The 23,624-nt window shown below is 38.5% G+C and overlaps 2 protein-coding genes across 3 annotated transcripts; one reads left to right on the top strand and one right to left on the bottom strand.

The window, feature by feature from the left end:
* The first annotated feature begins 4,179 nt into the window (after positions 1–4,179).
* On the top strand, positions 4,180–8,330 carry LOC111333928 (peroxiredoxin-6). 2 transcript variants are annotated; one of them, XM_088758188.1, is made up of 6 exons: positions 4,180–4,337; positions 5,496–5,793; positions 6,672–6,745; positions 7,143–7,184; positions 7,215–7,245; positions 7,947–8,330. In XM_088758188.1, the coding sequence occupies exons 1-6, from the start codon at positions 4,252–4,254 to the stop codon at positions 8,076–8,078; spliced, it is 663 nt and encodes a 220-aa protein (XP_088614314.1). In that variant the 5' UTR covers positions 4,180–4,251; the 3' UTR covers positions 8,079–8,330. The 2 variants fall into 2 exon arrangements, with proteins under 2 accessions (XP_088614314.1, XP_022795312.2); XM_022939577.2 differs by having other exon boundaries at positions 7,143–7,245.
* Positions 8,331–18,268: 9,938 nt separating this feature from the next.
* LOC111333917 (peroxiredoxin-6) lies at positions 18,269–23,564 on the bottom strand. The gene is made up of 5 exons (XM_022939566.2): positions 23,315–23,564; positions 20,853–21,153; positions 19,609–19,682; positions 19,400–19,472; positions 18,269–18,448 (listed from the first exon to the last, which is right to left on the bottom strand). The coding sequence occupies exons 1-5, from the start codon at positions 23,398–23,400 to the stop codon at positions 18,311–18,313; spliced, it is 672 nt and encodes a 223-aa protein (XP_022795301.1). The 5' UTR covers positions 23,401–23,564; the 3' UTR covers positions 18,269–18,310.
* Between the last annotated feature and the right edge of the window lie 60 nt (positions 23,565–23,624).

The following is a 23,624-nucleotide window of genomic DNA, read 5'->3' as shown; positions in this document are numbered from 1 at the left end:
CATACTGTATTGCTAAGAGAAAAGAGATATTCTTGACCTTATATGATGTTATAAAAAAGAATCCTCTCAAAGATCATCAATATATATTAAGTCATTATTGTTATCATAATTCTCATCATTATCTAGTAGCAGCAGCAGCAGTAGCAGCAGTAGTAGCAGTAGCAGCAGCAGTAGCAGCAGCAGTAGCAGCAGTAGTAGCAGCAGCAGTAGCAGCAGCAGTAGCAGCAGCAGTAGCAGCAGCAGCAGCAGCAGCAGTAGCAGCAGCAGTAGCAGCAGCAGTAGCAGTAGTAGTAGTAGTAGTAGTAGTAGTAGAGTAGTAGTAGTAGTAGTAGTAGTAGTAGTAGTAGTAGTAGTAGTAGTAGTAGTAGTAGTAGTAGTAGTAGTAGTAGTAGTAGTAGTAGTAGTAGTAGTAGTAGTAGTAGTAGTAGTAGTAGTAGTAGTAGTAGTAGTAGTAGTAGTAGTAGTAGTAGTAGTAGTAGTAGTAGTAGTAGTAGTAGTAGTAGTAGTAGTAGTAGTAGTAGTAGTAGTAGTAGTAGTAGTAGTAGTAGTAGTAGTAGTAGTAGTAGTAGTAGTAGTAGTAGTAGTAGTAGTAGTAGTAGTAGTAGTAGTAGTAGTAGTAGTAGTAGTAGTAGTAGTAGTAGTAGTAGTAGTAGTAGTAGTAGTAGTAGTAGTAGTAGTAGTAGTAGTAGTAGTAGTAGTAGTAGTAGTAGTAGTAGTAGTAGTAGTAGTAGTAGTAGTAGTAGTAGTAGTAGTAGTAGTAGTAGTAGTAGTAGTAGTAGTAGTAGTAGTAGTAGTAGTAGTAGTAGTAGTAGTAGTAGTAGTAGTAGTAGTAGTAGTAGTAGTAGTAGTAGTAGTAGTAGTAGTAGTAGTAGTAGTAGTAGTAGTAGTAGTAGTAGTAGTAGTAGTAGTAGTAGTAGTAGTAGTAGTAGTAGTAGTAGTAGTAGTAGTAGTAGTAGTAGTAGTAGTAGTAGTAGTAGTAGTAGTAGTAGTAGTAGTAGTAGTAGTAGTAGTAGTAGTAGTAGTAGTAGTAGTAGTAGTAGTAGTAGTAGTAGTAGTAGTAGTAGTAGTAGTAGTAGTAGTAGTAGTAGTAGTAGTAGTAGTAGTAGTAGTAGTAGTAGTAGTAGTAGTAGTAGTAGTAGTAGTAGTAGTAGTAGTAGTAGTAGTAGTAGTAGTAGTAGTAGTAGTAGTAGTAGTAGTAGTAGTAGTAGTAGTAGTAGTAGTAGTAGTAGTAGTAGTAGTAGTAGTAGTAGTAGTAGTAGTAGTAGTAGTAGTAGTAGTAGTAGTAGTAGTAGTAGTAGTAGTAGTAGTAGTAGTAGTAGTAGTAGTAGTAGTAGTAGTAGTAGTAGTAGTAGTAGTAGTAGTAGTAGTAGTAGTAGTAGTAGTAGTAGTAGTAGTAGTAGTAGTAGTAGTAGTAGTAGTAGTAGTAGTAGTAGTAGTAGTAGTAGTAGTAGTAGTAGTAGTAGTAGTAGTAGTAGTAGTAGTAGTAGTAGTAGTAGTAGTAGTAGTAGTAGTAGTAGTAGTAGTAGTAGTAGTAGTAGTAGTAGTAGTAGTAGTAGTAGTAGTAGTAGTAGTAGTAGTAGTAGTAGTAGTAGTAGTAGTAGTAGTAGTAGTAGTAGTAGTAGTAGTAGTAGTAGTAGTAGTAGTAGTAGTAGTAGTAGTAGTAGTAGTAGTAGTAGTAGTAGTAGTAGTAGTAGTAGTAGTAGTAGTAGTAGTAGTAGTAGTAGTAGTAGTAGTAGTAGTAGTAGTAGTAGTAGTAGTAGTAGTAGTAGTAGTAGTAGTAGTAGTAGTAGTAGTAGTAGTAGTAGTAGTAGTAGTAGTAGTAGTAGTAGTAGTAGTAGTAGTAGTAGTAGTAGTAGTAGTAGTAGTAGTAGTAGTAGTAGTAGTAGTAGTAGTAGTAGTAGTAGTAGTAGTAGTAGTAGTAGTAGTAGTAGTAGTAGTAGTAGTAGTAGTAGTAGTAGTAGTAGTAGTAGTAGTAGTAGTAGTAGTAGTAGTAGTAGTAGTAGTAGTAGTAGTAGTAGTAGTAGTAGTAGTAGTAGTAGTAGTAGTAGTAGTAGTAGTAGTAGTAGTAGTAGTAGTAGTAGTAGTAGTAGTAGTAGTAGTAGTAGTAGTAGTAGTAGTAGTAGTAGTAGTAGTAGTAGTAGTAGTAGTAGTAGTAGTAGTAGTAGTAGTAGTAGTAGTAGTAGTAGTAGTAGTAGTAGTAGTAGTAGTAGTAGTAGTAGTAGTAGTAGTAGTAGTAGTAGTAGTAGTAGTAGTAGTAGTAGTAGTAGTAGTAGTAGTAGTAGTAGTAGTAGTAGTAGTAGTAGTAGTAGTAGTAGTAGTAGTAGTAGTAGTAGTAGTAGTAGTAGTAGTAGTAGTAGTAGTAGTAGTAGTAGTAGTAGTAGTAGTAGTAGTAGTAGTAGTAGTAGTAGTAGTAGTAGTAGTAGTAGTAGTAGTAGTAGTAGTAGTAGTAGTAGTAGTAGTAGTAGTAGTAGTAGTAGTAGTAGTAGTAGTAGTAGTAGTAGTAGTAGTAGTAGTAGTAGTAGTAGTAGTAGTAGTAGTAGTAGTAGTAGTAGTAGTAGTAGTAGTAGTAGTAGTAGTAGTAGTAGTAGTAGTAGTAGTAGTAGTAGTAGTAGTAGTAGTAGTAGTAGTAGTAGTAGTAGTAGTAGTAGTAGTAGTAGTAGTAGTAGTAGTAGTAGTAGTAGTAGTAGTAGTAGTAGTAGTAGTAGTAGTAGTAGTAGTAGTAGTAGTAGTAGTAGTAGTAGTAGTAGTAGTAGTAGTAGTAGTAGTAGTAGTAGTAGTAGTAGTAGTAGTAGTAGTAGTAGTAGTAGTAGTAGTAGTAGTAGTAGTAGTAGTAGTAGTAGTAGTAGTAGTAGTAGTAGTAGTAGTAGTAGTAGTAGTAGTAGTAGTAGTAGTAGTAGTAGTAGTAGTAGTAGTAGTAGTAGTAGTAGTAGTAGTAGTAGTAGTAGTAGTAGTAGTAGTAGTAGTAGTAGTAGTAGTAGTAGTAGTAGTAGTAGTAGTAGTAGTAGTAGTAGTATTCTAATTATCTTCGTTGTTGTGAACTCGAATACTCCAATTTTGCCCAGTTGGTGATCTGTGATTTTAATGGCTGGACTATTTCCACACTTATAAACTTCATTTTCACAAGTTTCTTTTACTGGGGTGCTTTAAAAGAAGTTTCTCCAATGACAACTAATTGAATATCGTAATAACATCACAGATCCTGTTGCATTAAAAAAAAATACATATTACACTATCAGAGCAGTTTTGTAAGGACGTCCCATTTTGTCTTCAAAGATTTTAGGCTTGCTGGGGTAATCCATAAATGCCCATAAATGGCAGCCTTTTTTCGCTCACTCGAAAATATATCTTTTCGAGGTCTTGGTTTGTAATACAGCTGAGTATTTTTACAAGTTGTGCCATATTTTGACAAGCCCACAGCGTAAGTCAAAGAACTACGAGAAAATTATCATTATTATCCTTTTCCTCCTCCTCTCAACGACCAAAACTCCCTTCCTCCATTCCGTCCCCTCCCTCTCAATAAACCAATCTCTCCATCTCCACCCGTTACCTTCCGTCTCAGTGACCCAACCTCCCTCTGTCCGCCCCCTCTCCATATACCGCGCCTTTCACATGCAAGTGTTACATTTAAGCTATTTGACCCTACTCCAATGTTCTGGTCGACTGTCTTAACCACTTTAAGGGCAAGTCAAATATCACAGAACAATACTTTTAATTTTAATGTATCCTTCAAGACTCTTCCAAAAGAATTTGAGGCATTTGAGATTGGTTTGAAAAATCTAAATTTGGAACAAACGTAAAGGACCTAAGAGTATTGTAGATCCGCGCATGGCATGTCCCGTATCACCGTCACTTCTAAAATTAAATATTTCCGCATTCTACTGCCTATCGGATGAGGACTATTGTTGTGTGACCGACCAGCATTCTCTGGGGCCGCCAGCGTTGGTCAGCTTTACAATTACCAGATTACTGTTAAAATTTTCAGAGAAAATTGATTAAAATTTCCCGTAAAACTTAACTTAAAATGATGCTCGAAGGAATGAAAAAAAAAAAAATTCTAATTGACATTGTTTTCGTTTATCTTCACTGCCTTTAAAACTGTGTGACTGTGTCACGTTTCCTCTTGACCAATCAAATGAAAGGAAACTTTATTGCACGTTGGTAAATCGCTATTGGTCTATTCGTTTAAAAAAAAATAGAATAAAGCATGAATAAGCTCATTTTATCACCTAGAGTACATTTTGGAGAGCAGTCATGGTGAATCTCGGAGATGAGTTTCCCGACTTCGAAGTCGACACAAGCCACGGACCAATCAAGTTCCACACATTTATAGAAGGAACGTGAGTAGAACAAACTTTCCACGTGTGTGCATGTCTATACTAGGGTGTAGAGAATAGTGATTGACTTCTTTTATCTTCCTACACTCGGGATTATTTCGATGCAGTTGCACAACTAAGTTTAAATCTTGTGTCGTGCAGACATCCACTATTGAAGCCTTTAAGCCTTGTTTTCAATTTTTCGTATCTAGCATTACGCGCTGGTTGATAATAGCTTAAAGTGCTGACCACTCGAACAAAGCAAATTAATGCAATGGAAATTAAGACACGTCGCAGTATGGAACATTTTCGTATCCATTATAGAATAGAACGTCAGGGAAGTTTATATTCCGATTTTTTAAAAAAATTATAAGTACACAGACATTTCCTTGATATATAGGTCAACCCGAACGTTCAATATTTTTAACGGTTTGCCCTTGTGTTAATACGAAAATATGATCGTGTCAATCTGAACGCATATCGTAATGTTGCAACAGAATGGGAATAAATGTGTTAGAATTTATCTTCAAATATCATAAAATGTTACCAGTACGGTAAAATTTAGAATTTACGAATTAATGATAACGATAGAATTAGCGAAACTACGTTGTAGACTTCAATTGAATACTGTCAAGTGGACCGCACCGAGTCTCTTCGACTGACCGCATGCTGTCGGTTATTTTGCCTGTTCGTGAAAGAAGTGAATTGATAACAGTATAAATAGCCTCAAAATTGAATGATATATTTTGACTGGTTTGAAGTTGACCTCTCTACATGATGTAAAGGAATTGGCTTGTTTGAATAACTAGACATTTACTTAAGTTTGCTTCACATTGCTGGTTGAAGATTAACAAAGGTTTTAGTAATTTGCATCTCATTAAGATGCCTTGTTCACTTTGAAACGGAATTTTAAGTTTTATGCTATGAAGCACCTCAATATAATTTTGTTTGGCAAACGATGCACATTAAAACCCCAGTCAAAACTTGTGATGGCAAATTTAAAAATCTCTAGCAGACAAAATATAACTGATGTTTGAGCTCTAGTTTTGTTTGACTATCTGAGAATCACACGAGTCTCAGAACTGTTAACCACATTGCAATCTTCAAAACCTGAAATCTGAAACCTGAAATCTGAAAATACAAGTCAGTGATAATCAGAAACGATTAAATTCTTTTCTTTAGGTGGGCTATCCTGTTTTCACATCCTGCAGACTACACACCTGTATGTACCACTGAGTTGGGGCGTGTTGCTGATTTAATCCCAAAGTTTGAAAAGCGTGGTGTGAAACCTATTGCCTTGTCATGTGATGGAGTTGATTCTCACAAAGGTTGGATCAAAGATATACAAGGCTACAGTGGGCTCAGTGGGGATTTTCCATATCCTATCATTGCCGATGAAAAGCGTGAACTTGCTGTCAAACTTGGCATGATTGATCCAGATGAGAAAGATGCTGCAGGTCTGCCACTGACTGCCCGTGCTGTGAGTTTATTTTGTAAAAATTACGGGCTAATATATCTGGGTAATTAAAGTGATGGTTATTTTGACAGAGGTGGGAAGGGAAATTTTAATTTCTGAAAAAAACCTGTTTAAGGAGAGACTAGAAAGGAAAACATAATCAACTTACAGGTGATGCCATATTTGGGAATCAAACTCAAGCCACAGAGGTGGGAAGAAACCTGTCCCATCACTACACCCCCAGCTCCCTGTGTTTGAAAGGGAGAGAGAAGGGATGGAAGGATGAAAAGGAGAGAAAATGGAAGGGTGAAATGGAGAGAAAATGGAAGGGTGAAAAGGACAGAAAATGGAAGGGGAAGAGTGTACACTTGTCTTTGCCAGCCATCTTATAAAGTAATGAAGTTAACAGTTTTTTTTACAACTTGGTTGGTCATACGTGCAAAACTATTGTGCACTATTGATTATGATAATCAAAAGATTTAGTAAATGATTTAACACTCAAGTCAATTCCTGAGTTTTTGAACCTCCTTATGGAAATTGTTTGAGATTAGACAGGAAGTTCAAATGATGACCCATACAAATATAGTGTTTGCATGACTCTGAAGTCATGCTAATGCTCTGGTTTGGTCTTAAAACATTTTGATGTTTTATCACTTAGTAACTGAATTTTTTAAAAAAATAAGATTGTATTTTTTATTAATATTTCATAGTAAATGCTTCTAAAGTGTACAACTCCAATAAAAATTGTCTGTGGTGCTTTGCAATAAGTGTGAAAAAAAAAATGAAAAATTTTGATTAAAAAACTTTTGAAACTTTGATAACTGGAAGACTCTTGACTCTTGTATTATGGCTTTCTTTGAGGAGAAAAATGAATCATTTACTGTCTTTTTCTACTACTTTAGGTGTTTATCATTGGACCAGACAAGAAGCTCAAGTTGTCTCTTCTTTACCCAGCTACCACTGGACGTAACTTTGAGTGAGTAATCGAATCAATCAGTTTATGTGCCCTTCATAGAAACTTACAAATTAAAAAAATCAAAGTTTGTCATACACCTGAGTTATATGTTGCTGTCAATCATATGTTACTTCATTAGAATGACTTGGTATGCGATCCCTGAGTTTTCATTATGACATTTGGTTTCTTTTTTCTCTGTTTTTCATTTCTAGGGTTACCTGTAGTCAACTGATTTTTGGTAAATTTAACGTATAGTAACATTATAGCCTTTACATTTGCTTTGAATTCCATAGATCTTGTATTAATCAAAGGCACCTTGCCTCACTCCTTTTGACCACATCCCTTCTAGAAATCCCCATTACACCCCTATACTTCATGTGGAGTGGTTTAAATGAAACTCCTCTTTGTTTTATTGTAGTGAAATTCTGCGTGTGATAGACTCCTTGCAGTTGACTGCCACTGTGATAGACTCCTTGCAGTTGACTGCCACAAAGAAAGTTGCTACTCCAGTTGACTGGAAGGTAACTATTCTCTTTAGGATCCCTTCTTTATGGGATTAGCAGTTTATGAGAGGCTGCATTTTCAACCTAGTTGTGTTCCATCATTGCTACTTACGGTGGATTCATAGAAAACTAATCATTTTTGTGCATCAAATATTTTACCTACCTCTCAGAACATAAGGATTTGTGGACAAGTATCTGAGAATAATTTTGATCAAAGTGAAGGAAATTTTTTAATAAATATGTATTCATTTTCTTACCTTGTTATGATTTGTCCATGTTTTTTTTTACTTGCAATCACTGTTTTTTCCCATTAATTGAATTGAGTCATTAGTTATGGTATTTGATGTATCTATTATTATTTCTCAAATATGTTTCCACTGAAGCATTTAGCAGTTTTTTTGGGGGGTGGTAAAGAATTAAAAAGGTAATTAGGCTTTAAACTATGTGTACGTTGTACTTCAATTTTATACTTGGTTCAAATTTTATTTTCCTTTGTTCTCGGTCATGTTAATGTATGATAACAAGTTTGAAACAAGGGAAAATAAAATTTGAACCAAGGATAAAATTGAACTACAACATGTACATTAGTGGTGATGTTACATTTAACAGGTTGATAAGGGTTTTTAAGCTTGAATGGGGCTCTGGTTTGTTAGATGTGTTTATAGCAAAGCCATCAGTTCCCATTTCTCTTCTTTTTTTTTTAATTTTTAACCTTATAGGCTGGTGGAGAATGTATGGTTCTTCCCACCGTTAAGCCAGAGGATGTGCCTAAACTATTTCCAAAAGGTGTTACTGTCAAGGATGTGCCATCAGGCAAAGGATACATGCGTGTAACCCCTCAGCCAGAGTAATGCACAGAGGCAATGGTGTACCCCACACATCCTCACCCTTAATTTCATGACAGCACATCCTATTTATAGCTAGACTAATATAAAGTGAAGGAAATTTAGTCTGTTAACTTGATTATAGTGTACTTGTACTGAGCCTTGGTAAACGTGCCAAAGCTTGAGAAGGAATTTGATAAGCTAGGGCTTGATTCAATGATCAACAACATGTAATTGCTGAGCTGTCAAAATAAAGAACTCTGCACAATTAAAAACAAACTGGTTGCCTTTTGTTCCTAACTTCTTTGTTTTCCAGGATTGGAGCTACCTCAACTTGAACAGAAGTTCTTTTGTGGTGCTGTTATTGTTTATTTCAAGGAAAGGGAAAGGAAAGACAGTGTACATGCACTTCATTTTGCCCTTGGTACTAGTTTCTGCCCTTGATTAGTGCAGCCATTCCTCCTTTGTGATTTGATCTTTTCCTCATCAATATATCCCGATAACCTTTCTTTGCAATGTATTTTTTGCCTCCTCTTCCCCTCCCCCTCCCCTCCCTCCCCCACTCTTGTCCAAACCAAAAACTGCAACTACTTTTTAAAGAGTGACAAAAATTCAAGCGGAAAAGCATTGCTTGTTTGTTTGCATGCTTAATAGACACCTGGTGCCACTGGGCGGGGTCTTCATCTCCTACAACAGATCATATCATATGGAGGATGTCCAAAATGGGTATCTTCTGCTCATTATTAGTGAGCATTAATATTGATACGTCTGCATACAGGAATGACTTGTATGACTGAAGGAGGTACATAGGTTTTGCTGCTCTAGGATGACATTAAACCGGTCGGGGTTTGACCCAGAACCTTTTAAACGTAAGCTTTGCGCGGTTACCTATAGGCCAACGCAATCCTCACCACTTTAAAGGCTTAAGTAAACAGGGTATTTAGGAAAAGGTTAGCCGTTGTTTCCAAACACCACGCCCTAAACAATTCTCAATTTAGCAGGACCTTTGATCTGAACACTTAATTTTACGAACAGTGTCAAGAGGGCCGAAAGCTGACAGTGAAAGGACATGTATTTGATAAATCCACCCTCTTATAGAGAGAGCCTGAGGCCCACTGATTGCGTAACACCGTGGTTTGGGTTAGACCGTGTTAAGTAGCGGCCCTTCGTCGTAAGATAGCCTCAAAAACTAAGGTAAATCAAATGAACTGTTGTGTCAACTTAAAGTTGTTAATCTAAGGAGAACCCAAGAATTAACGTAAATCAAATGAACTATTGTGTCAAAACTTTAAGTTGTTGACCTTGAGGAGAACCTATATTTACGAAATACATTTTCTTGCTTTGGTGCCTAAAGGGAAGAAGCAGTAGATTTTACATCCTGCTTCGGAAGTGAATTATTAAGGGTCAACAAGCGATTTTCCATAACCGAATAAGCTCTAGTGTCCCTTAAATTTTTCCGTACTCGTAACAACAAGGGTGAACTTTGGTTAGAGGGCTTGCGTAAAATTTTCAGCATTGAGGCTAATTCGATTTCTGGGAAAACTTCTCATTGCTTATGTGGTGATTCGAATTGAATTGGGAATCGAACATTACAAAATATTAACTCGATCCGGCTAAATGCAACCAGAACAACTTGCTTAAAAGACATGTTTTGATAAGTTTTCAGTCGTGCAGGGCAATTATCATACTGGGTGTCCTATCTGTGCAGAGCAACACTTGTGTAAACGTAAACAGTGACTGGAGGAAAATGAAAAAAATTAAACGGCAAACAGTGTTTGGAATCGTTTCATCCTATTTACTAACGTTTTAAGGTCCACAAGATTATATCGTTACGGGTGGAAATCAAATTCCAAGTAGTAAAAGTTCAGACAAGTATTTCCTGCGTTTAAATACTTCATTTAAGCGGCCTCAAAGAGGAAGTCGAAACAATTATAGTACTGATCTTGACGAGCCGGAACGTCTCACTAAGGTTAAAAAATCCTAGTGAAAATCTTCGGAAACTGAACTAATCCTGGAAAATACAATAAGTATTTCTCTTAAACCATGTACTTACTATGAAGACAAACAGAAAGAAAAGAAAAGCTGTTTTGAATGCGCACCCCTCCCGGAGAAATTTATCGATGAAGTGCCCATCGTGTAGTTAGGAAAAGCTGGTGAGCGCCCACCTTGACTTATTGCGCGCCAACGGCGTGTTTTGTCAGATTGATAAAAACCTTATATCAGTAATATGCAGTTGACATTCATTCTTCTTCAATTCCATTGAAGGCATTTACAAAATCTCGTTTAAAATTGCCCTCATTTTTTAATTGAGCAATTCTAATGACCTTTCTTCTGTGTTAGTATTTTATAGTATAGTGTATTATAATAATAGTGTATTATAGTAACAGTGGCACTTAGTAGTAATAGTAGAATCTACCAATAGTGGTGTCAGCTTTGAACTGTTTTGTAAGTAGTGTAAACCGTTGTTACAGGCTGTAAATGATGTGAATAGTCGCACTGGACTCTGAGTTACGTAAGTGACTGTATTTGTAATTTTGTGAATAAATAATGATTAGTTAAAAAAAAAATTCATTGTTGATATTTCGAAAGTTTACATTTAATAAACCTTGAGCCATATGATTTAAAAGAGTCACAATCATGATAAATTATAAAACCGTCTGAATATGGTGACTGGAAACGCTAAACAAATTGGGAAATTGCACACGAGAGATTTTGAAAACAATTTCAGTGACGGTGTATTAATCTGTTAAACGGTTGCCGCTACAATAGCTCAAAGATCTTTTCATTTTCATTTTCAATTTATGGGCCTTTCTAGTCGTGAAATATCACATTTCTATGCCAAATAATGAAGTGTGTACGCCTTCATCTCGTTTAATCGCACTTTACTCAGTAGGATTAACTTGAAGACTCTTCTATTCTCCGCATTAGATATTGTGGTCCTCAATAATCCGGGTATCTTTTTCCCACCTGGGTTATCGTGACGAGCTGTTGTATAGCACCAAATTCAACATTCATCTGCTATTATACTTTACAGATATAATGATCTTCTTTTCAGGGCATTAAGTTTGGAGTTGGCATAATTGGATCAATTAAGTAAGTCGTAGATCCATCATCAGTATGGCATTTCCTTCATAGTCGAAGAATGATAAAGGTTTTCCATACGAATACAGTGAGTTTACTTGACGATTCAGAGGCTTTTGTAGCAAATGGAAATCCCTTCTTTTGTCAACGGAATAGTCTGAAATTAAGGTAGGCGGAAGCTGGTTTGGAATCATTTACTGCATTGTATTAGATATTTTACTCCACATGTTTAAAAACTAGGCAAACAGAGAAGCTACCACAGTTTGTCGTCGCCAGGGTGACACGGCTTAACATGTGATCTGCTCTTCAGGGAGCGTTACTGCATTCAACATGGATTTGAACGATACAACAACGTGGATCATTTCCACCACCGAGGTTAACGAAGATACCCCTCTGTTTGCTTGCTCCAAGTCACCAGATTTGACATTTGATCTGGATGAAACTACCTTTCCTTGGATTTTGGTGGGTGTCAAATCGTTTGCTTGTCTTTCGATTTCTTTTCTAAACTCACTCGTCATCACGGCAGTGAGAGTAAGGAAGGATCTGTACAAACATTCGTATGTCCTGTCGTCCAGCTTGGCCTGTGCAGACTTTCTCGTAGGAGCTATCACGATGCCCTTCTCCGCGAGTCTCGATGTATTGCTTGCCATCCGAAGAGTAACTTTCTTTTGCATATTAGACATTGTCAATGTGTACTTGATGTATTGTGCTTCCTGGTGTGCACTTTATCACATGACAGCAATTGCCTGGGAAAGGTTCGTAGCCATAACGAAGACAATGCTCTACCCAGTGAAAGTTACCAGAGGTCGCCTCAAGAGGATGGCCGTTGTCCTTTGGATGGGGGCAATGGCTACGACTCTTCCACCTCTCGCGATGGAAGTTGCTGGTGTGAATCTCCAGTTCGTTCAAATGTGGGTTTCTTCCGCGAGCATCTGTGGAGTGGTTTCCTTGATAGCAACCGGGTATTTTTACATCAAGATATACATTGAAGTGCGAAAACGCAAGATCGACCAAATCACCAAAGCGACAGCTATGGCTCAAGCGATACTCGAGACCAAAGTTGCCAAGACAGCCGCCTCGTTGACGCTTGCTTTGGTAATTTCGTTCGTACCAGGCATAATTATCAGCAGCTCCCAAACCCTTCGCACGAGCACTAGCATTCGGGTGTCTGAGCTTATCATGCAGATGGGCTCTGTTGTAAATCCGCTACTGTACAGCTACAGAGACCGTCGCTTCAGAAACGCCGTTCTGGAGATGTTAAGGATAAAAAAGCCGCAAGTTATCCAACGGCCCGCAACCGCAGCCATCCAAGTGCGTCATTTCCAAGGAAAATTCCCGGAGAACTCCAAGGAGAATGCGTCGGGAAAGGACACCCCTAGAGAAAAACAAACTGATGGCTTTACACGTGCAGCATCCTGTAGGTCACTGAACACAGATTTACATCGGCCGTCCCATCAAATTACCCGTCACAAGATGGTGAAGAGATCCATGTCAGCCCCATCGTTTGCCCAAATCAACACCGTTTTCGATTCCTCACACCTGCAGCTTCCTTCTACTGCGACTAGGACAGACATTTCGTGGGGAAAGTAACTCGCGAATTGAATCGGCAACTGATCCTGAAAACTAATTGCAACTAGTACCCACGGGTGCGGACTACACGTTACGAACTTCGTCTTGTCAAAGGCCGAGCGTGGACAATCACTGCAATGACGTCTTTGAAGACTACAGCTGCGGAAACTCAACAGAGAGGATGCCAGTTGCTCATTAAAAACCGTTTTATTTTCAAGAAGTGATAAATTTTTAAATGTTTTCAATGGCATAGTATGGCTAATATTTAAGATTCAGGACTCGTTTCAGTTTCCTGCAGTGAAATGGTTCATTTTCATGTTCGAAATGTTGTTGTGAATTACGTAACGAAAGAACATTTCGATCAAAGCGAGGCGTCAACTTAGTACTCGGAAGACGAGATCTGTTTTGCATGCCAGTTATTTCATTCTCTTTTCCCAAAGATATAACGTCGTGTCATTAATTGATTGAAAGGTTTTCGAATCATCAGTGGAAAGTTCTACTAGGCTGACAGATTAACGAGCCTTCCTTATCTCCAAAAAAGTGAATGATCGAAGAAAGGCTAGTTGTGGGGACTTCCCGGATTTTCACATTGGAAAAACAAAACGTAGATTGCATGACAGGAAAACTGAACATTTCAAAGGGCTTACAAGTGCCTGTCATACATCTGCTATCGCAGATCACGTCACGTCAACTGGTCACAACAGACCACGTCACGTCAACTGGTCAGAACATGAAATGGGACCACTTTGAGATATTAACAAAAGGTCGTTCTGATACTCATTGCAAGATAAAGGAGACTCTATTAATTCAACAACTTAAACCTACTCTAAACGATAATGTCAGCAGCGATAAGCTTTATCTGTATTAGTTTGCATCTTTGCATATACAAAATTTTTTTCGTCTCAACTTTTGCTCGTTGTTTTGTTAATTAGTTACTTATCTTAAATTTAAACTTAGGGGCTGACCATTTCTTTTGAGGGGGAGATGGATGATTTTGAAGAAAAATTTCCTGCAAGCGCTTGTTGGAAGAAAAAAATTGCATGCAGTCCAAATATAACAGAAAAAATGTATCAAAAAATCGGAAAAAAATATCCTGCACAGCAGATTGCTAGAAAAAAATTTCTTGATGACCAGAAATCACCCACACCCCCACCCCCACTCAAAAGTTAAATGGTCGGCCCCTTAGTCGCCACGTGTATTATTAACTGTCACTTCTGAAGATGTATGTCGAAGCATACGAAACGTCAAGTAAAGTTTACTAATCTTGTTTTCCAACATACGTTTTACTGTCATGTTTGTAACTGCAGTTTGTGTGCTATTTCTTATCAAGCTACGATGGCCAAAGAGAAAGAATTTTTACGATAAAGGGTTTTTAGTTGTTAAAGTCGTTCAGTCAGGCCAGTTTTATTACTTAAGTGATTTCTTCGGGTTTCGTAGCTTGGCTCTTGATAAAACTCTGGCGAATTTAGTTTTTTTTTATTTTTTTTTATTTTTTTATTTTATTTTATTTTTTTTATCATTTTAAGACTTTTGATGGACCAAGGTGCATGCTTCGACAAAAATTGTCAGGTTGAAAACAAGACAACAAGACAGGACAAATTGATTCCCATGATATTATTACAAATCGATTCCTATGATATTAAATTCAAACTTAATTAGAAGTTAATATAAAGAGCTGAAGAGTACACTGTTTGTACATAAAACATTGATTATATATCAATTAGGTTCGATAAAACTAGACAGGCAGGAACTCAAGATCTTCTGTCAACATAATAAGAAAAAAGCGAAAAGCGGAAATATTGCAAAGGCGAACCGACTGTAAATTATTCAGAGCTGGCAAACTCCGTGGTTCAGTTTCAGTTCGACTTGAAAATGTTCGTCGTAAACGTAGAATAGATTTAAACGTGAATCACTCTAATGCAGTATGATAGTTTTTTCGTCGTTTTTGCTGTTTATTACTGGCAATATTTAATTTTTAACAAACTCAGGCGTTATCAGTAGGAAATTGGAGTGTACATTTTGAGGTAACGACACCAAGTTGCCAAAAGAGATAACAAGTTCAATATATTCCACAAAGAAAAGTTCGAACCAGCCCAGAATTTACGATCGTTTGACAAAATAACAAGATGGTAAAAAAGGACTAACTTTCTTCAAAAAATATAGTAAGAAAGGTAAGCCTAAGGTAACTTGGTGTCGAAATTAAGAAATGGTTAGCGTGCAGCGTGCAACCATGGAGTTATGTATGCACGCGGGAGGTTGCTAAGCATGAAAGAAGCGTGAGAGTCGCTCGAGGTGATCGCCGAGTGCGACTCTAGCTTCTTGAGTGCTTAGCAAACCTCCCGAGTGCATCCATAACTCGATGGTTGCACGCTGCACGCTAACCATTTCTTTTATAACATTGAGACTTTCAAACATCTGTCGTTTCGTGTATAAATATTCAAATGTTCAACCAGCTGACTAAGCTCCTGCTCCGCTCAAGTTCGGAAATCTCGAACTCTAAGCTGGAGACCCGACAAAAACCTTGAGCTCGAAATTTGGCAGCTCACAACACATGCAGCCCGAGCTCACTACCAGAAAAGCGGACGTGACTCTTACCGTGTTGCGCAACGTTTTATATTTATAAAGGTTTGTTTTTTAAATTAGCGCTCTAACTCGCCGAAAACGCTTCAAAATGGCCTGAGACGCTAGGAATCAACAAAGAAAACAAAAAAGCAATAAGGTAAGCCCATTTTATTTCAAAACAAGACATTTTTTTCTCTCTTTTAAGGCAAACCGATGACATCTCATACAAATCTTTATAAATATAAAACGTTGCGCAACACTGGAAAGAGTCACGTCCGCTTTTCTAGTAGTGAGCTTGGGCTGCCTGTGCTCACAAGAATTATCTTCCTTATCTCCGGAAAAATCACAAAATTTGTCCATATTTTACGAGCAAAATACCTACAAAAAACAGGAATTATGTTGTGTGTAGTGGCAACATCGACGAAAAAGTTGCCGTGAAAAAAAAAAGCAAAACAAACTGACGTCACCGTGCAACCCACGGGCAAATGGATCAAGCGCATGAGCCAATCAGAGCGCACGCTTTTGTAAAGCCATGTTATAAAGTTTTTTTTGCGTTAGTTCGTTTGTTGCAATTAAAGAACAGTTTTCAATGCACTCTTCTTTTCACATTCTGACCGAGAGTTTGTTCGTCTCTGCCCTTTATTGATTCAATTACCCTTCTAGTGAGCAGCGCAGTATTCATGTATTGACCTAAAAAGACTACTTCGATGAAAACGGGTTCACAGGAATAAGAGAATGCAACAATGAACTAACAACGATGAAAGAAGTGAACGACATAAATCGGGTTAACAAAAAGCGGATCAAGAGCAAGAACATCATTTCGAGATCGCTTATCATAGTAGTAAGACGGAAGAAAAGTACTGATGCAGTAAATGGCTTGAACACGGGGGGGTTAACATGTGAAAGTGTAGTGTGATCGTCGGGGTGAGTGTAGTCCTGAGAAGGACTGTTGTCGGTTGTAGTGACTGACGTTTCGACAACCTGTGCGGAAGTCATCATCAGAGTGAAGTCATCGCTCTGATGATGACTTCACTTTGCTATCACGCGATTTCGTGTGATAGCGGGAGGTGAGGTTTGTTTTGCATAGTTTTACGGTGGCCCATAGGGGACATGACACATCTTTTTTTACCGCGCGATAAATGATATATTATCGCGCGATAAACGGAAATTATCGCGCGATAAACGGAAATTATCGCGCGATAAATGGAAATTATCGCGCGATAAATGGAAATTATCGCGCGATAAATGGAAAATTATCGCGCGATAAATAAAGATTATCACGCGATAAATGATAAATTATCGCGCGATAATAAATATTATCGCGCGATGAAAAAAATTATCGCGCGATAATTTATTATTTACCGCGCGATAATTTCCATTTATTTATCATTTATCGCGCGATAATCTCCATTTATCGCGCGATAATCTATCATTTATCGCGCCATAAAAAAAAAATGTGTCATGTCCCCTATGGGCCACCGTATAGTCATGTTATGCTGGTTTTTTTTTTTTTTTTTTTTTTTTTTCCGCATAACAGATTACGCTTATTCAATCACGTCACTGACGCTGTCAGATTCATCTACGAAATTTTAGGGCAATCAAATTTCGCGTTACGAAAATCATGTTATTTTCTTACATAAAACGCCGCGGAGTCGCATCCCATAATTTTCTTTCGCGCTATAAATCGCCTCCTAACAGAAACTCAATTGAAATCCTATCGTGAGGCGCTTTGAAAAACTAGACAAAATTTATAATAGCTTTGAGCACTGGGTTCGGAAAACAAAAAGAAGTTTATATATACTGAAGGCATCCTCACCTGTTTCTATAGAAATTTGAGGAACGGGTTAGCTTAAATAATGTCATTATGAAGTATTGGAAGTAAACCGGACCAACGCTCAGATCGCTAGAGTCTTAAAATAACTGAGGAGAATGTAGTGCCTTCGCTATGACATCAGCAAATGGTTAGACACTCAAGTGTTCTCGGATAAGAGCGATGAACCGTTAGGCCTCTCCAGCACGTTCTCTGTACTGGTTTGCAGTGGACGTTAAAGAACCCACCACGAACTTCTCACAGACAATCGGAAACGTGGGCCCCGGTGTTGTGTGGTCTGGCCTGGTTATTATTAATACGGGCTTCTGTTTAAACTAAGCAACATATGGCAATCTGCGGTCTTTCCTTACACTTAGGTAGCACGGAAAGCCGTAAAACTGTTGAACAAAAGCTCATCTTTCAAACCGGCCGTCTAAATCCCACAGGGATCAACGAACGCTTTTCATTTCACTAATTTATTCGTGTTTTGCTCGTTGCCATGTTCCCACCAATAACGTAGCTCCATTTTCTGCCTTTAAAAGCACACACAACACAATTCCTCTATTCGCTCCGGCGAAGGGCTAACGCTCGAAACGCCAGCTTTTGTAATCGTTACGGTGGTCAATTTACCATTTCAACTTTGTTGATATATCCAAATTATTCTGTTTAAACTAGCTGTTAAATGCTGAACTGGGCTAACCCGTCTAAAATATCGGGTTAACAAATAAATAGATAATAACCTTAAGCTGAAGATAAAATTTGTAAAAATTTTAGTCTTCTGTTGAAGAAATTTCTGCGCGGGTCATGGGCAAAAGCGGTAGAAAAAAATTGATGCATAAAAAAGGGCAAGTTACGACAAAATTCACTTTCTCCTGTCTTCATTTCACAGAGGAAGGAAACAACTGCGGGCTCACTTGTCTCAAATTTGCCTTAATGAAGTATGACCACACCGGGCTATATTTGTATGGCTCGCTAAATTCAAAAGTTTTTTTGGAATTTAACTCTTTCCTCTCTATTTGAACCCAGAAATATGATAGCTACTATCAGTTCGGAACCTTGTTTTTTTCCGCTCGGATTTACGGCCCTCACGCTCGGTCTATGACTTACACCATACGGACTGAGAAAACGATGTTAGTACGAAAAACTCCCAAGTCGCGCTGAACCTTGGCAAGTGAGTCAGAAGAAGACACTAGACTTTGTGTGGTGACAACTGACAAGCTTTTATTCGCATTCAGTTTTATTCTGTTTGTTCATGAGGAGTGTAACGCATGTATCCTTTACCCGAGGGCATTTCTCTGACTTTGACGCCCTTTGGAAATAGTTTATCGAGATCTTCATCTTTTACCGTTGGTAGAACCATACAGTCCTTGCCAGGCTGAGAAAGGTCAAATTAAAAGAAGATAAATTCACTTCTAAGCATAGTTAGCATTAGTTAGCTAGAATAGTAAGCGAGCATAACTATTCACAGGGAGACCAGTTTCTTTGACCCTTTAAATCTCACGAGTGACAGAAACAAAATTTCTCCTTACAATATATATCCATACAATATCAACCAGACAAGTGATGAGAATAAAGAAAATATCAAAACGGGATTATTAGTCGCTCCAATACCAAATTCTCCGAACTGACACCACAAGAATTGTATGGCAGACAGTAAGGAGAATTACTAAGGAGATCTTGGGAGTTCAGTAAAGGGTAAAGGGTGGATTGAGGAGGTGCCTGGTTCTCCATGAGGTAGACAGGCCAATGTCTATCCTTAGTTGCCAAGCCTTTGATTTGGAGTGAGGCTGAAGGTGACCTTGTTGTAATAGAGACTAGTATCTAGTTAGCATGATAACAAAGGAATTTACATTTGAAGAGCAGCAAGGTTTGTTTCATAACAAGATGACCCTTAGCTTCACTCCTGTTCCAAGGCTTGGCAACCAACCATCGACCAACTATTATCGATCTAAGTGATAAACTGGTCCTCACATCTAAAAATGGATTCAATGGCGTCCGCTAAAATTTAAGCTTCGACGCGAATCTGATATACCGTTAGGGTTTCACAAACAACCGGGCGACGAACTTAAAGGAGCAAGTTAGGAGGAGCGCAATTTGTAAGGTTTCTTTGTTGCCCGTTAAGGCATCTAGTGCCTACTAATGTTTACAAACTGACCAAGCCCTTCAACTAACACAAGTTCTTTACTTTTTCAAATCGTTCTGTTAGATTTTTCAAACTTCATCCCTCTCCTTAACAAAATCAACGCAGTTCAGACTGATTTTACTTATTCTCTCCATCTTGAAGGAGCCTCGTGTATCTTGATTATTTCCGATCAAATTAACTTACCTCCCAGTCTGCAGGAGTGGCAACTTGTTTCGTGGCAGTCAACTGCAATGAGTCAATCACACGTAATAATTCACTGCAAACGAAGAAAAATAACAGGTTACTCTCGAGGCTTTAATGGTCATCAACTTAAGATGCTCTTGATTGTTAAACAAAATCTCTTCGTCAGCATCTTGAAATTGAGGGCGTCGAGGGTGAACGACGTGACTTACTGCAAGTTCCGTCCACACGACGCTGGATAGAGGAATGACAACTTAAGCTTCTTGTCTGGTCCAATAACAAAGACCTATAACATGAAAAAGCAAAAGAAATTTGATAAATGTGCAACATATAGTTGGAAATGTCAATTTAAAGGAACAGTCATTATTTACCACCTTAACAGGGGGCGGGGGATTGGAAAATGTGCGAGGATCACCTGGTTTTCAGAAAAAACGGAGGGGGAGATCTGCGTTGCTAACAGAGCATAAAGGGGGACTATAGAAAACTGATTGCCAATTAACTACTAATTAGGGGGTCATAGCCTGATAAGGGGATCAGGTAAATTTTATCGTGACACAACCAAAATTCTCCGACTCCGCCCGGCAGCCCCTCAAGTTAAACGGTTGACAATGGTCGGTCCCTAATGTGAAGCACTTTTGGATTATTGATCGATCTAGGAAGGTAAGAATTTAGAGTCTGTTTGGGAAAGGGTGGGAAGGGGGAAAAGGTGGAAAGAGGACTTCAAGAAAAGTCATACGATATGAACGACGTCGATTTAAAAATAAACCCGTCAGTTTGGCTCACGAACTTCGCGCTCTGCTTGGTTGATGTGCTAAATATCTTTCGTGGCTCCATTCCTACTTTCAGCCGAAAGATTATGTGAACTTTAAGAGAATTTAATGTTTGAAAGAATCACGAGAAATTGTGATCATGGTTTATGTTGAAGTCTGACTGTCCATGGTTCCTGCATTTAAGGTGTCAAAGTTTTTGCAACCGAGTAAAAGCAACCGACTATGCAACCTAAAGAAACTGGGGCGCTGCGTCGGTAGGAGTAACAAGGTAATTTTAGTTTTATCAACTGAGTTGATAAAGTAAATTGGCCCCCGTAAAGAGTTTCAAAGCTGACGTTTTGAGCATTAGCCCCACTCTGATGAAGGGCTAACACTCGAAACGTCAGCTTTGAAACTCTTTACGAGTATATATAAGACTGATGAGCAAGAGCTTATCCATGTATCTGGCAACATGAAGCGACACGGGGTATAACTGTGTTCCCCTCACCCCAAGGATTTGTCAGGTTTCCCTGAGAATTCACCAGTATCCACTTATCATCCTTGTGAAGAGGGGCGCTGTGAGGGAATAGTGTCTCTCAATTATAATTATCTTGGAAAGGTCTCCAATCGTCTCGAATTCGGATCTTTCGATCATGCGCACAAAGCGAAAACCGCTCTGCCGCCGCGTCTTCATTTAAAACACTTACCGCACGGCAAGTAAGTGGTAGTCCTTTAGAATCTTTTTCATCGGGATCGACCATTCCGAGTTTAACAGCCAATTCACGCCCTTGGTCGGCAATAATTGGATAAGGAAAGTCCATTAGGTCTGTCTTGATGAAGGCCTTGATATCTTCCATCCATCCCTTGTGTGTGTCAACATCATCACATGACAAAGCAATGAGCTTTACACCGCGCTTGGTGAATTCTGGGATCATTCCAACCAAGCAGCCTAACTCAGTGGTACACACGGGTGTGTAGTCGGCGGGGTGAGCGAATAAAATGGCCCATCTACAGAGAGTAACAGCTGCGCACTACAATGATGCATTTGTTACAACTTATAACTTGATTGTACCCTTTTCATCGACACAGTTTTAGACACCAACATGGTCTTCAATGAAAGGTTATAGACAAACATCTAAAAATAGGTCGTGCTTACTCATCGCAGTAAGAGAGCCTCTTTTATCCTGCATGTTTATCCCTTTAACCCACAAGCCGACAATATCCTCCCTCAATCATATACTGAGGTCAAAGAATAAAGGAAATGAAGCTCTTAATCGTAAAACAAACCTTCTTTAGCTCTCTTTGTCAGCACCTTAGGAGATGCATAGAACACAGTTTGGAGAATATGCATACTGATATTAGGGTGTACAGGGTTAACAAAGAGGATCAATTCAACGGAAGACCTGTCAGCATAAAAGCATTACCGAGACGTTAGCAAAATGGTGGTAAAAATCGCGTGTTATTTGAAGGTTTCTGAAATGCCATCATTAACTCTTTCACCTCTAAGATCTATGCATCAATTCTCAGAACTGTGTTTCATATATTCCATAGGATGCTTCCCCTGAGAATCTGTTTCCATATCAGACCACATTCCCTGGTTCATGTCTTATTTTTATTCCCATAACCTCTTTGTTAAAAAGGTATTGATATCGCAAGGCAAAATTTCTATTTGGTCATTCTGGGGAGTATGAAGATTTACGTTGTATTTGTTAAGTATCAGCACCCTTCAATTTCTTGCATAAAATGCCGTACTTCTTATTAACATGTCATGTCAGCTTCCCCTGTTTAAACAGCCTACATCTATCAATGACTACTGTCTATTCGGGCCGTGGAAGAAAAAAGTAAGTTTCTTGAGATTTACAGGGGGAAGACTGCAACAATCAGTTGCGAGAAATACATTCCTCGGGAGGAAGGGTGGGGGGGGGGGGGGCGGGGGGTCAAATAATTTTAGTTGTGCCACGATATAATTCAATGATTTTTCTATTACGCTTTGAAAGATTCTTCTGACCCTCACCTCTCCCCATCGTTGGCAGTTAATTGGCAGCCATTGTTCTATAGTCCCCTCATAAGGCTCTGTAATATTTTCAATATCCCCTCCCCTCATTAGTAGTTAATTGACAGTCAATTTTCTATAGTCCGCCATTATACTCTGTTAGCAGCGGTTGATTTCCCCTCCGTCGCTCCTGAAAATGATGTGAGCCCCCCAAAATCTTCCATCCCCCAGGCGAAAAAATAATCACTGTCCCTGAGTGGTCCATCACGTGTCTCTCGAAGGCCAGAGTCTGTGTAAACAAGGTTTATTTACAACTCACGACAGAGAATAACAGTGGGTCGCCCTCCCTGCTTTTGACTCAATTTAAAATCTTTCAATATTGTTGAGGACCTAGAAACACATGCATTCCCTTGAACAAATATAACCCGGATTTTATCCTAATGGATAAGGTCACGTTTTTTTTTTTCGTTCACCCTGATCCACTTTAAAGGTCACCTTTTGTTTGCCTAAATTGGCTAAGGGTCGGTAATTGATGATTCACTACGTGTTTGATTAATCGCTTGCTTTAATTGAGCTAACAACATTGTGTAAGTATTTGATTTTTCTTCCTATTTATATTTCTCAATCCTTATTGATTTTCTCTATCCTAAACACTACTCGCTTCTGCCTGGCTCATACTGACGTTGGCGTTTGTTTACCGGGAAATAATCCCGTTGATAAGGCAAATACTTCCTATCAGGAAAAAGGTGAAATTGAAGTTACAGAGCCTCTTTAAAGAAACACGACCCCTGTAACACACCCCGCTATGGCCAGGATTGTAAGACCGCACATCAAGACAGTTCAAATCAATTCTCTTAAACATTTCTCTTGCATGCACTGACATCTTCTTTGCAAAAGTCGAAATGAACGTAAATTTGATCGAACTGAAATATGAAATCCGTACTCGATGCGGTGCGTGCCGGAGCCAACAACAGATCATGAACGACTAAGCATTAATGGCCAACTGAAATTATCCTATCAGTTCCGAAAGACGAAACGTCTGAATAGATTTCGTTAGATCAAAGGATAAAACGCAACAGAATAACCTAAGGCATAAGACTTGTGGACCATTGCAGAGAGAAAGAAATTTAAAAAGGTTTGCAGAGCGCAAATAAGTTCTTTTAAATTTCTACTTACGATCCTTCAATAAATTTGTGGAAGTCAAGCTCCCCTTCACTGGTGCGCACATGGAAATCAGGAAAAATCTCTCCAAGGTTCACCATTTTAGCCGTCAGTTTAGCTGTGCCTGTTCCGACTTCGTTAGGACTAAAATGCCTGAGTCCTTGGGTCAGGAAATATATCTACTTCAACGGTTTCTCCACAGGGGAATGTAAATTGAGTCTATTTTACGTCAGCAGCCCAAATACCAACACGTAGAATGACATGATTTGCCTGAGCGTAAAACACGCGATGTTTACCCTGAGCTGGACAATGTCCAATTTTTTTT

This window comes from Stylophora pistillata, chromosome 4, assembly GCF_964205215.1.
Source record: "Stylophora pistillata chromosome 4, jaStyPist1.2, whole genome shotgun sequence".
Classification (NCBI taxonomy): Eukaryota; Metazoa; Cnidaria; class Anthozoa; order Scleractinia; family Pocilloporidae; genus Stylophora; species Stylophora pistillata.
This window is presented reverse-complemented; position numbering and strand designations above follow the sequence as displayed.

Bases quoted from the DNA above. Each gene is read 5' to 3' on its own strand.
- LOC111333928 (XM_022939577.2), top strand. From the start codon at position 4,252: ATGGTGAATCTCGGAGATGAGTTTCCCGACTTCGAAGTCGACACAAGC. The intron at 5,794-6,671 runs GTGAGTTTATTT...CTACTACTTTAG, and splicing joins TGCCACTGACTGCCCGTGCT to GTGTTTATCATTGGACCAGA. The intron at 7,246-7,946 runs GTAACTATTCTC...TTAACCTTATAG, and splicing joins CTACTCCAGTTGACTGGAAG to GCTGGTGGAGAATGTATGGT.
- LOC111333917 (XM_022939566.2), bottom strand. From the start codon at position 23,400: ATGGTGAACCTTGGAGAGATTTTTCCTGATTTCCATGTGCGCACCAGT. The intron at 19,683-20,852 runs GTAAGTGTTTTA...TTCATGTTATAG, and splicing joins TACCACTTACTTGCCGTGCG to GTCTTTGTTATTGGACCAGA. The intron at 18,449-19,399 runs GTAAGTTAATTT...GACCTTTCTCAG, and splicing joins CCACTCCTGCAGACTGGGAG to CCTGGCAAGGACTGTATGGT.